We start from the raw sequence: 14,105 nt of genomic DNA on the forward strand, positions 1-14,105 counted from the left end.
TGATCAACAACTCTCAACCATCTGATCAACAGCTTTCTCAATTGTCCGATCATGATCTGACAACTGAGATAACCATTATGCATGTTTCGTACCAAATAGTTTTTCATATTTGATCAGTCGTATATTGAAAATAATTTAGCTAAGATATTTTTAGCGATCTATTTGTATAAAATTTAGAAGTACATACAAAATTCATATTGGAGCAATCAGAAATGTTTTCAAAGATCTATTTTTAACGATCATTTTCTCTGCCCTTTGCTCCATAGAATTTCTATCTGCCCTCCTAAAAAGGAGCAGCTACTGCTTCCATTCTTTCAGTTGAGTCAACAAGTACAGGCTATTTATTATCTTGAATTCTCCAAATACACATAAAAAAATAAAGGAAATAAACTCTCGTTTGTTACAAATAATTTTTGCTCTTATTTGATGTACATTGAAATGTATATCAATAAAAGGTTTTAATCCAGAACAATGGATTTGAAGGAATGTGGCTCTGTTGAAAGCCTTCTGCATCAATCATAAATGTGTAGCTGTTTTCTGAAGTCACCTCAAAGCATTTGCTGCTCTCTGAAATAAGACCAGAACTCAGCAACGCTCCAATTCAATCCAATGATGATGATATCTGCTATATCATAGCAATAAAAACTCACCCAAATTTGCAAGGTCTCCATTGACCCAGATTTGAGCGTAGTCGATCTGGGAGGAGGCTAGCCCATGCATTCAGGTCAGGCATTGGCCCTGTGAGTGCCATATAGTTTGCACCTTCCCTTTCAGACAATTTCTTCCAGTTTAACTGCAATTGAGCAACAAACCAAGGTTCAAGCCTACAAGGTTATTCACAAGTTGAACCACTTAAAATCCTCAATTGAGCTCATTCAGGTTATTATTTTTTGACTCAAACAGATTTCCATGTTCATAATAAGACCTCAAATTTTCCTCATCAAAGATGATGCTTTTAAACTTATCAAAGAGTACATCCATAAGGAGAACGATAGACATACATTTCCAGGAAAAGCTTTGCACAATGCCTCAATGGTGGAATTATGTAACCAAACACTGTCACCATGGCAGACATTTTCATCACCAATGTTTGACTCTTTGGGATTGGCCCCCCCACAGTTTACCATGAAACGACCATTGGGCATCAGCCTTTTGCTTAGCTCCAACCATGTTTCCACCTGAGGTATGAAAATATATAGTAAAATTGAAATATACAACCTTCAGCTTCCAAGATACCCAATCTAATTACATATCCAGACCATTACGAACATGGAAAGAATATCTAATCAAACTAACCATCCATTTGTACTGAGTACCCATACCACAAGGAAACTCTCAACCATTTCTTCAGAAAGGCTGAAGAGATCAAACAAGCAATACCTCTTGCAGCTGTGACAAGACTTTTCCATCAGAAAATAAGTCCACCACAATACCTGTAGCAACAAGACATAACAACCAAAGTCGTTTTGATGGAATGACAGTAAAAGACGGTATCTGTCCATCATTGGCCTTTTTAAGGGCAACAAACAGCTAAAGGAGTCAAAATAAAGAACAATATATAAATTAGTAGAATCTCACCTGCAAATCCACCTGGAACAACAGCTGAAGGAGAAAAAGCATCACCTACATGGATGTTAAGTACACCACCATCTTGATTACGCTGTTCTAGGGCAGATAGCTCAAGATATTCTCTAGCTTGATCAACCAACTGCCAGTTAGTAGGCAACATGTCATTTAAGATGAGAAATTGTGCATTTGAACAACTCAATAACAATCAAACTTCCACGTAGTTTAACTTAAAAATACTGAAAAAAATAAATCAAAAATATTTCAAGAGGAGCAACATCTGTATAAACTGCAAAGACTGCATGATATGCACTCAGTAGTTAAAGAAATGAAGATAATAAAGCTTAGGCTCTCTCTATCAAGATTTTTGAAAAGAAAATGTCCTAGGCAGTAAGCAGTGAAAATGCTTAGAACCTCTATGTAAACAAGTTCATAGATTTCCTTACTATTCTATCAATTTCCCAGCCTTCTAGCTGCAGTGAAGGCCATAAACCAAGCAACAAATGAGCTGCTGTTCCACCACCCTGCCAAGCACATACAAGTATCCTCAAATAGACATGATATAATTCTGGCTTGAACCACCAAGTACATGATATTGATGTAGCACAAGATTACATCAACTATAGGTGGTTTGGTTATAATTCCACAGTAGGTAAATGATAGTATTGCCATAGTGCATTTTCTGTGGTGTCATAAACTGGCTGGTTCAAAGCCAGTTTCTCCAGCATGCACCCATTTCTTAAACCAAAAAGCTTGGAACACAACATAGATCTGTAAAGCAGAATGTCCTATATAAAATTTTGAATAGATGAAGTACCAAACCCAAGAGGGCGACTGGGCCCTGTGGAATAACAGCTGGAAGACAAGCAAACTCATCCTGTAACACAGCAGTTCAACAAGGTAAAAAAATCATTACAGTGTTTTGCTTAAACAGTTTTAACAACAGCAGCTATATAAAGTAACAATCTGATGAGTATCGAGAAAAGACGTCAAGAAAATATTACCATATCAATGAAAAAGGCAAATGGTTTAACTTACTAACAAGGGTCTGTATAATTCAAGTACTCCCTCACAGCCACATACTATAAGAGTACTATTTTTCAAAAATCTGATTACACACACACAACACCAAAAACCCTTGGTGTGATTTGAACCCCAAACCCCAAACCTCAACTAGAAACACCCCACTCCACAAGTGGCCTTGAGCCAAAGGCCTTACTAAAAATTCTATCAAGGGACGGAAAATAGACTCTAGTGACATGCCCTCAAGAAGGTAAAGGCACAGGAACCCGTATGGAAAATAAACTCCAGCTAACTCATTTTCCAGTCAAAAGAAGAAGAATGAAAACAAATAAGAATAAAGCTCAGGAATTGCAAGATGCAAGTACGTGCTGAAATAAGTTATGATCAAACCCATAAAGTAACAAACTGAGTATGATAAAAAAAAAAAAAGGAAGGAGGCTAGTCAATAATAGGTAGTTCTAGTCAGTGAACCCACTCAAAATGTATATTAGCCCCTGATGAGAAACTCATCATGAATGCCATGTTAACTTCTGGTAAAACTATCATAAATATAAAAAAGTTAGCACTGCGGTAAACTTTATAGAGGAAAAAAGGCTTTGTATACCCAATATGAATCAGTCCATTTCTCCACTTTATTATAAATGCTGTGCACATTATCTGCAGGAAGACACCAAGCAGACTAAGTGGATAAAGAGGAAAGAAGGAAATAAAGAAAAGACCAATCAATGTTAAAAAACCCTTCCCAAGTTTGAATGGATATATTTCTTTCTTTCATTAAAAAAACTTTGCTGCAATTGAAGAATAGTAGCACCCTATATAGGCTAAATGAGTCAAATTAGTCGATAAGCAGCAAATTTCAGAGGCCTATGAATTATTAGCAAAAATAATACATGATTTTAGATACAATTGTAGTTTATAAATTACTCAGTCAAACTAGTTCATTCCACTCCGTTTGAAGGTATTTTTTTTAGAGAGAGAGAGAACAAAATGCGATTTTTTTTTTAAAAATTCCTGTTGTTTAAAAATTAAAAAAAAAATTAAGATTCTCAGTATCAGAAATTATACAGAAGAGAAAGCTCTGCAGTCTGCTTTTGATGGTCCAAAACTTAAGCCCCGTGTTTGATGTTTATAAGTATGCCTCACCATTTTTAACTAATCACCAATAAAAATCATATCCTAACAAACTAAATAAAATGAGAAAAAAAAAGCGCTCCTGCTTAAAAAAAATAAAAAATCATAAGGCAACTAGCTAAGTAACAAGCAAGCTTGTTAAAATTACTGGTTGAATCGAGAAGCAGATATCTTGCTTTTGGCGAATCAACAATGACAATGTCGTTATATTCACTTCTCATGGCGAACAGTACTGCCAATTCCTCGTTATCATTTTCCTGTTCATTAGCCGCGGCAGAGTCTTGAAGAGCTCTCAGAGGAAGAAGAGAAGAGGAGACGCGTTTTCTGCCATCGTAATTGTCCGTCAATCTGAAATGGGTGTTCGGAAAATAAAAGTGGGAGAGAGAAAAAGAGTTCCTAGACAAAGTCGGGTAGCTGCAGCCATGGTTGAAAGAAAGAAGTGGGAAGAATGAACGGACGGAATACGAGGTTGCCGACACTGGTGTAGTCATCTTGCTCTCGTTGTCATCGAGAATCTAACAGTCGTCTCCTGAAAAATTCTCTCTTATGGCGGGAAGTCGGGAACCAGCTATGGGACTAGAAGGATTGAGCGTTCGGAACTCATATCAGGGATTCAGGATAAACAAAATGGGTCCGACCGTCCAGGACGTCGTCTTCCATGGGTCACCACGGGCCAGATTCCAAAACATTACCTTGTTAGTGAAGGTTGGCAGCGAGGGGTAAAAACGAGATAGAATAAATTATTTTGTATATTATTTTAATTACCATTCCAGTATTTCTCAAATACATATATATTTCATGTGTTAGAATCACTTGGGATCATTTATTCTCATGCTTTAAAAGTCTATAAGATTAACTGAAACTACAATGATTGATCAACATCTATCAATGATTGATCAACCAAAAGTGCACATGCCAAAAATATAAAGAATGATCAATTAACCAAGGTTGATTGATCGATCATCTAAAACATGGCTAATTTGTGCAATAAAGCATGATCAATCAACCCATTTGGACTGATCGATCAATAGTATCTAGGCAAAACAAATTCATGTTGCTTGATCGATCAACCTCTGAGACTGATCGATCACTTCCGCTACACCTACACCTCACCTTGTCTGTTTTTTATGTTAATAAAACTTAATTGATCTAAAAATTTGCAAACCTAAGTATTTAAGATATTCTACTTTCAAGAATCAATGCATCTTAAGGTCAAAAGCTTCAAAATGATCAAGTCTAACTCAAGACCTGAAGCATCATTGAAGGACATACACCCACTGTTTACAAGTGATAAGTTTGCTCCCGTTCAGCCAGATTGGGTGTGCAAATAGACTTAGCCTCATTTGTAATACAATGGAGGAGTTTATAGATTTCCAAATGGTGTAGCACTAATGACTATTTATAAGGATACATCTCCTTAGGAGAGATACGTCCCCTCAAGAGAGATACATCTCCTTATTCCCAAGGGATGTGTCCATTAAGTTATTGCACCCAATTAATCTACTTCTACAGGGGGATGTGCTGGCCATTATTCCTTGTACTGAACATCCAATGACAAAACATCTAGAAGTGAGCCTCACACCTCTAAAATCATGGTAATTTTATTTTATAAATAATATATTTGAAACCATAATTCCAACACCCACAAGAAATAAGATAATGAAAAAACTAAGTTCAAGTATAATAATCAAAGGTCCAAACTCAGTCACTTATGTAAGAGAGTATTTTAAACTCCTTCAAGTACAAAAGTGGAATTGGAGTTTTAGGTCATAAATTCCATATAGACATGTTTAGGTTGGGATTACCTGATCATAAGAAATCCACTTCTGGTTATTGCACTTTAGTTGGAAGGAACTTGATCACGTGGAAGAGTAAAAAATAAAATATTGTTGCAAGGTCTAGTGTCGAAGCATAATACAAAGCTATGACCCATGTGATAAGTGAACTTCTATAGATCAAATCTCTCTTGACAGAACTGAGGTTCCACAAAAAAACATCTATGGAACTTCATTGTAACAACCAAACAGTTATCCACATTGTTTCCAATCCAGTCTTCTACGAGATAACAAAGCATATTAAGGTAGATTGCCATTTCAAACGAAAAAAATTATAAGCAGACATTATATCTCTCAGACATCTTTCATCTCAAGGGCAAATTGTAGATATCTTTACAAAGTTAATCACATCCAAGATTTAAACCACTATATGCGCCAAGGTGGGCATCTTGAGGGAGAGTGTTGTAGGATATAATTTATTTATAGTGGCATTGATGTAAAAGTTCTTTCTTTCTTGTCTTTTCCACCCTTCTTAGGGTGAAGGGCATTGATGTAATTGTTGTACTTTTATTATTATACATAGATGTTAAGGCGGAAGATTAGGAATATTCTTAGGGCGAAGGGCATTTCTTTTTCTTTTTTTTTTAAAAAGCCTTTTTTTTGGGTAAATTTTACATTGTTTAAATTTTCTTTGTTGGGTTTCTTTTTTTTTTTTAAGATGACTTCAACTTCATATAAATTATAAAAGAGTTTGCTCACTTCCTGTCATTTTTCTTACAAAGCTATGCCCATGATGCGTGAGTGTATTCTTTTGTTTAAAGAGTTGGTGACCAGTGGCCAAAGAGTATTCAACAAAAACACAAGTAGCTGAGGATCCACATTTCAAATTTACTTCAGAGATTAGATCATTATAAAATCAAGCAATAGACATCCCAAAATCCTTAAGAAAATTAATTTTTTTTAGTAAAAAAATCTTTTTTAATACTGATATAGCAATGTTTTGTGTCAATTGAAATGATCAGAGATTCTCCAGAGGTGGGTAGAAGTAGAACTTCCTTTGGAAGTGAAGTACGATTCTCCGACAGAAAAATCCAATCGCAACCAGTCAATCCGATTACCTTAACAAACAATCCTGCTCCACTTATTCTTCTTCAAATTTCACGCAATTCTTTTTTTTTTTTTTTTTAGAATGCATAAGCAATCATACCCACTGGCTTCTCGCGATCGATGGAGATATCACCTGTTAATTTTTTTTAAAAAAATAACAGAGCTGATATGTTTGGGCATTCTTTCCCGGGAATCCGATTGCCATTTCTCCACTTCCGAGTGAACACACAACTGGAAAAGCGGAAAGTGCAGAAGCAGTACCAGTGAATCGTAGTCTTCTCTTCCTCATTGGAAAATTAAATATTACAATTAATTTACAGAATACTCCTCCTTTTTCGATTTTATATAAAAACAGAGAGAGAGAGAGAGAGGGAAGGGTAGTAATTGGTGAGATTTTCATTTTTCTTTTTTTATTATTCCCATTTTTCTTTTTTACACAATCCCAAATCCCAGGTTTATTCCCGTAATTTGGCCAAAAAGTCGGGGGCGTCCTGGTACCTGGAGAAGACCTGGTTCCAGATCTGAGCAAAGGCGCGCAAGATGACGTCGTGGTGCTGCGGTGAATTGAGGGCGAGGAACCTCCTCACCAGCTCCGCCAGCTCCTCCGCTCTCACGATCTCCTTCTCAACGATCATCTGCAGCATCGAGCGGCGGAAATCCGATAACGGATCGTCAGAATCCTTCACTACCGCCACGCTCTCCCCTACTCTACCGCTCTCGCTCCGGCTTCTCACGTGTCCGCCGGTCTTCTTGGCCGGTGCCCAGGACAGCACGCTCTGCTCCAGCTCGTTCAGCTGCTGCAACAGACCGGAGAAGCCCGGGGAGGTGTCAACGGAGAAGCACGACTCGTCCTTGTCCTCTCCCCAGGAGGAAGCGAGTGTGGAGGAGAAGAGGTCCGTTTCCGGCTTCAGCGACGACTGCGGCCGGGCGGTCGCGGTCTTCTCCTCCGAGACGGCGACGCTCTTGGAGTCGCGACAGCCGCAGCTGAGAGAGAAGAGGAGGGTTTTCCTCTTCGGAGGAGACATTTCCGGAATTGGGCTTTGGGAACCTTCAGAACTTGGGAGTCGAACACAATAGTTGCAGAGAAACACAAGAGGAGATCAAGGGGGAAGGAGGGTAGTTTCAGCATCTTATGGCGGAAATAAATGACGAGAGCGATTCGTCCAAAGGAAATCCCAAAACTATCCCTGGCTCGCCCAACTGCTCATCATTCTTCCTCCCGGCGGTTCAGCCCTACGAAATGACGAATTTGCACCTGGTAATGAAATCTTTTTACAATACATTTTTGGTATTTGAAGAGTAAAAATAATAAAAAATGTTATTATTTATAATTACCCTTAAACGAGCAAGCTTCAAGGATTTGTGCCATGCAGGTTGGGTAATGATTTGTAGGTGATGATTAAAGACAAAAAAGGCTGGTGTAATCCAAAATTCATAAATCAACTCCAAAGAAGGGAAAGTGGACCCACGCGCTTGACTTGTTTAGCACCGATTATTCCCTCCGGAAGATGAAATCCACGTAAGAAGAGATGTTAATCAGGGGACATTAATTTAAGAGACAAAATATGTGGGTTGTTACACATGTGACATCTTGCCGGCCCATCTCATCGCCTTCTCGTGATGCCCTTTTGTCCTTTTTCCACTTTCCAGATCGGATCCCCGGTGGGCCTCTCTCAACAACTCCTCTTAACTTAATTACGGTTTACGGATTTTTTTATTTTTTATTTTTTATTCTTTAAAGGTTAACATCGTAATGATATTAGAAGGTTACGTCTTTACAACAACAATAACAACATTTTCAGCATATAATATAGGGGTGACAAATAATATAAACATTAATTTATCTTTTGTTACTCTTATCGTTTCCTTGACTAATATGAAACTATAGGAAAAATAAACCAACAAGCACTAACTAACAGGGTTCTTGATCACTAATTTTCTAATGAGAAATTAGTCAAGGGAGAATCGAGGCGTTTATTATTTTATTTTCCTATGGTGGCACAGGGACAACCCAAATTTACGATTTGTTATCTCGTATTCTCAAACCTCCTAATGAGTGACAGTCGAGCTCGTTTTGATACCATGTCATAAATTGATTTTTATGCAAAAAATAAACTAAAAATAAAAAAAGGATAATTTTTTTTTTAAAGTGGGGAACAATAGAACAACCGGTCCACCTAGGTTGTCTTCTACTTTATTGAACATTTTAAGAGTGGTTCATATAAATTATAACAATACCCCCTCAAGGGTTATATATGTTGACCACTATACCCTAATATATTCTTATAGTCTCATTTGTCCTCTTCTACATTCCTATTTATATGAGATGAAAATAGGCATAATTTTAATACAGATGAAAATTTTATCCATTCAAAATTATGAATAACTCAAATTCACATATATATTTTATAAATATTTATGGATTTAATTATCAGCGTAATTTATCTTTACGCTTTAAAGAGATGGGACTTGTCAAGAGGCTGACCAATACAACCTAAAAGACTAGTCAGTTAAGTGCGGAAAGCCACCGCTTATAAGAGTGGACGAAACCATTCTGACACTCACCCCGCTCATTCTCTACCGCCTTTCACGGGATACGAACGCGGGACGTGGCATATCCCAGCGAGACGTGGCATATCCCAAAACTCTCAATATCAAAAGGTTGGCCAATACAACCTAAACGACTAATCAATTAAGTGCAAAAAGCCACCACTCACAAAAGTGGACGGAACCACTTTTGTTATAGACTAGGCAAGTTTTGAAGAGAGAAAAATGAAAATTTCCAGGCATGAAATTCAGAGAGGGAAAAAGTCAGAAAGGGAGAGAATTTTCGACGAAGGCCTTCGTTATCTCCTTCTTTATTCTCTTCTTTATTCTTTTTTCTTTGGCACCCAACTCAGATAGAAACAAGTGCATGCCCTCTCAATGTCTCCCTCTTTATGTCATTTTTCTTTGTCTGCCCTTTTCACTTCTCTTTTCTTTTTCCTTGCCAAAAACGCCCATATAAGCTTTCTCTTCTTTCTTCTGTTTCTTTACCCCTAAGCAGGAGGTCGTCTGTGCTCTGTCGTTGTCCCAAATGGAAAAAAAAACGGGTATTTCTTTCTCGTCCTCCCCTGTTCTTTTTGCACGAATAAGGTGAAAGACTCCAACATCAGAACAAGCATAAGGTGAAAAGGTAGGGTGCATGAGAGAACCAACTCCCTTACCTCCTTCACCCTTTCTTAACCACAATCGAGTATCTCTTCAAGTTCTCTTATATTTTGCAACAAATATGTTATTTATGAGGTGTGGTATGCTAGGGCCTAATTATAAGTTTTAAAGCCAAACTAGTCCTTTTTTTTTTACCATATGTAAAAAATTACAAAAAATGTTGATCAATTAACCATGTATAACGACTATCTTTTTGTATTTCCTAAGCCTATTGATCAACTAGGGCATCAATTAAAGAGTTTTTAACCATTAAGAAAACTCATTGATCCATCAATCCAATTCGATTAGTCGATCATGCTTTACAGCATCTTTCTGCCAACATTCTATGTGACCAATCACGCTTGAGATAATGATCGATCATGTTTTACAGCATCTTTCTCGCAGTATTCTGTTTGACAGATCATGCTTGAGATAATGATCGATCGTGCTTCATAAGTTATGTGAAAACTATGTTCTGGATGATCAATTATGCCATATACGAGTATACAATTTTGACATTTAAACATGATATAGATTATTCTAAGGGATTTACCATTGTAAAATATTTATATACATTTGGTTAAAACATTGTTTTGAAATGTTTCATGTCCTAAAGCCTCATAACATATTTGTACTTAAGAATCGAAGTTTGGTTGGCTATCTACTTATTTAGATAGAATTCTTGATATTTTCTATTTGACTTTGACTCTAGTCTTCAGCCTTCTTCTTTGTGCAAATTCTTTTTCATAGCAATAATATTTAATATATTTTTACTTCAGGTCTTGACTTAGCAACTAGATTGATCATTCATTTGTCTTGAGCTTTCTATAGACCTCATAATATTTATGTTAGAAGACGTATGTTTAAAATATACTGATAACACAGTTAATAACACACTTTCAAGCTACACATTCTATTATCATCAAAATACTCAAGATCAAATTTTTTTACCATGAATCTAACTGATGACTTAAAATAATTTTTTTTTGTTTTTTATGTTTATTTTATCCCATAATTAATTTTCATTACTTTATACAAAATCATAGTCATTCATTCATATGGAATACGCATGATGAACAACCTCCATTTTGTTTCATTTTAATTCAAAGATAAAAAAAAAATAGGGGTATACATCATATATAACATAAAGGAATAAAAGTGTCTATTTACCGATTTATCGAATGACAAATTGGGTAATTGGATAAGTAAAGTGAATAATAACAAAAATAATTTAAAACTTATGAATATCGTAAAAATTATAATAAATCACATAATTATGCATACAAAAATATAAGAAAATTACAAAAATATACAACATTCTTTTGAGAAATCACCAGAATCATAGATATATCTAAAATATACATACTTAGAAAAAAATACATAAATGATCTTATATATAACTGTAATTGAATAATTGGCTAAGGAATAACCCTTTACTCTTTTTTATTCCATTTGATAAAATAGAAAATGGGTATTAAGGTAGAATTATTTTAATATTTATTCTATTTTTGTTATGTTTTAATAAATAATAATAAAATTTTAGATAAACTAAATAAAATGGAAAAAAAATGAGTAATCAGTATGTGAGTGTCTTTAAAACGTATGAAAAATAATTATGTTTAATTTTTTGGTTTGAGTTCTAGCTCTTGAGTTACGCAGTTGGGGTGCTTCCAACTGATACCTACATGTAGGGGTAGCATCCAGTCGAGCCAAACTTAAACTTGCATATGTTTGAGGTAGGCTTTATTTAAATATTTTGAACTCGAACTCAAGTCGAGCCCAGCTTCAAACCTAACTGTAATCGAGCTCGAGCCCAATAATTTTAACTGAGTTCGACCTCAAACTCCAACCTACATTTAAAACTTTACATAAAATACATGTCAAATAAATTGTATATAAAAGTATGCATAAATTTTCCTTAAAATTGGATATGACCTCTACATAAAATTGGGCATAACCTCTTTACATAAACCTTGCATAAAATTGTCTATACACTGCATAAAATTTTTCATAAACACTACATAATATTATGCACAAACTTTCTTCAATAATCTAACACAAAAATTAAATTAAATATCAATATCAATTTAACATCATCCAAATAAAAAACAATAAATTCAGTATAAATTTATAAACTCTTGCTCTTTCTCTTCATGTTTGATAATAATATACTAAGGTCCCCGTTCGCATGAGAAAAATCTCCACCTATGACAAATACAAAAGAATAAAACTTATTATTGTCTGATAAAAAAATACTCTTCCACTACTAATTACTTAATATAATGAAAATATTAAAATTACAAAGATGAGAAAAAATAAAAAAATAAAGTAATTTGTAGTCCACAGTCTTCTTCTTAAGTTGTAATCATCAAACAAAAATTTAATAAATAAAACTTCAAATTTTACTCAAAAATATCATAATAAATAATTATTCAAAAGTGGTTCACCTTTTGATTTCTTAACACCATGAAGAGCACGAACCCAATCAAAACCACAAAATCAAAGCTTGAATTGTATTTTGTACCAAGGAAGAACAATATGGGTTTATTAATCTATCACCAGCACTAAAGGTAGACTTTGAAACTTCTATAGATATGAGAATTACAAGGATGTCTGCTGCCATCTTAGATAATACCCAAATTTTTAAATTACTCACTTTCTACCATTCTAAAACGTCAACATTATATTGTGAAATATCCTCACGTATATACACACTTTTTTCAAGATAATTTTCCAATTCTAACTTTGGTGAATTCACTACTTCCATTTGTTTCACATAATTCATTAACTTTGACTAACCTGAACTTGAAGAAGAATGTGACATGTGACTTGTGGGAACACCCGTAGAGCTAATACTTGAAGTAATCTCTTCATTACTAATCTCCACATTATATATGGATACATATTCATCATAAATCTCACATAAGGTCCGTCGAACTAAGTTTATATTCATTGTACCTTATCAAAATATATCTCTAGAAAACACAATTTGATCAATCTTAATTTGACCTTGGATCCAAAACAGAAGCAACAACCATCAACAAATTACATTCACCCCAGTACTTCTCAAAATTCTTTTTCATTCTACTAACCATGTCTTAATAAAAAATATTTTCATTTATAAAATGAAAATTCAAAACTTCTTTTACCCTATATACCTCATTAAGGTATAAATTAGAAGTAGGATAGTCACTCCCAAAAATTATACTAGTGACAACATTAAAAACTTCTAGAATCTCACATACCATTTCAACCTTTTTTCATTTATCAACTTGGCAAACAATCATAAGTTGGTTCTCTATCTTGAAATCTAAGAAATGCATCTTTGAATTTTAATTCAGAAGACAACATATCATAAATGAAGTTACAATGAGTTGGACAATCAATAACCAACCTTTTTGTACTTAGTTGTAATTGTTGAACAATTTAGAAAAAGTGTGAAGTCTTACTTCAAATAGATTTTTGAATTTGATACTCTAATGCACATTCTCATTGATAACCTTAATTTGAACAAGACCATCTTGGACTAATAAGTTCATAATATGAGCACAACAATACACATGAAGTAACTTCCCACCACAAACCAATTTCCTATTTCTTGAAAAATAATCTTTCAAAACTCTCAGACAAATATTATTATCTGTAGCATTGTCAATTGAAATATTAAATACTATTTTTTTTCACAATCTTTCAAACACTTGTAAATTGCATATACTATTTCAACACTATGACGAGGAGGAGGAACATGTACAAAACTCAAGACTCATTTTTGTAGCTTCTAATTACTATCAATAAAATGCTCGGTAATAACCATGTACTCATTCTTTTGATTTTGAGACTTCCAAATATCCGTTGTAAGACAAATCTTGTTAATCTCTTTTATTAAATTTTTTAATTTTTTTCTCTACCTTGTACACCTACATACACTCCTTAATGATCTTATGAGATATTTTTTTATAATTCATATTTGTCATCTTTATGACAAAATTAAATCCCTCTTCTTCTACTATCATGAATGGATGCCCATGCATAAGAATCCAATGAGCAGTGAGTACCCTCATTCTAGCTTGATCATATTTCCCTCCAAAATCCATAAAAGGAAGGCCAAATGGATTTTGATCAACATTAGACTCCATTGGTTGAAAGTTTGTGGTTTTGTATTTTTTCATTGCCACTTTTCTATTAGAACAACATTTCAAATGTTGATTCATGTGTGTGATCACTCCACTAATAATAATACTCAAATTGGTTTTACAATAAACACAACCTTTTTTGTACCATCTATAAATGAGACTTTTTTGAATTCCAACCATA

The 14,105-nt window shown here is 34.6% G+C and overlaps 2 protein-coding genes across 2 annotated transcripts; both read right to left on the reverse strand.

The window, feature by feature from the left end:
* Positions 1 to 412: 412 nt before the first annotated feature.
* LOC137935177 (uncharacterized) lies at positions 413 to 4,366 on the reverse strand. The gene is made up of 9 exons (XM_068779867.1): positions 3,869 to 4,366; positions 3,194 to 3,246; positions 2,384 to 2,443; positions 2,013 to 2,090; positions 1,579 to 1,708; positions 1,381 to 1,433; positions 1,002 to 1,178; positions 651 to 793; positions 413 to 567 (listed from the first exon to the last, which is right to left on the reverse strand). Exons 1-9 carry the CDS (start codon positions 4,209 to 4,211, stop codon positions 549 to 551), a joined length of 1,056 nt encoding a protein of 351 aa, XP_068635968.1. The 5' UTR covers positions 4,212 to 4,366; the 3' UTR covers positions 413 to 548.
* Positions 4,367 to 7,057: 2,691 nt separating this feature from the next.
* LOC137935400 (transcription repressor OFP8-like) lies at positions 7,058 to 7,627 on the reverse strand. The gene has a single exon (XM_068780054.1). It carries the CDS (start codon positions 7,625 to 7,627, stop codon positions 7,058 to 7,060), a length of 570 nt encoding a protein of 189 aa, XP_068636155.1.
* Between the last annotated feature and the right edge of the window lie 6,478 nt (positions 7,628 to 14,105).

Source organism: Aristolochia californica, unplaced genomic scaffold, assembly GCF_029961685.1.
Source record: "Aristolochia californica isolate CCGP_79_NKW_82.1479 unplaced genomic scaffold, dmAriCali1.0.hap1 SCAF_6, whole genome shotgun sequence".
Lineage (NCBI taxonomy): Eukaryota > Viridiplantae > Streptophyta > Magnoliopsida > Piperales > Aristolochiaceae > Aristolochia > Aristolochia californica.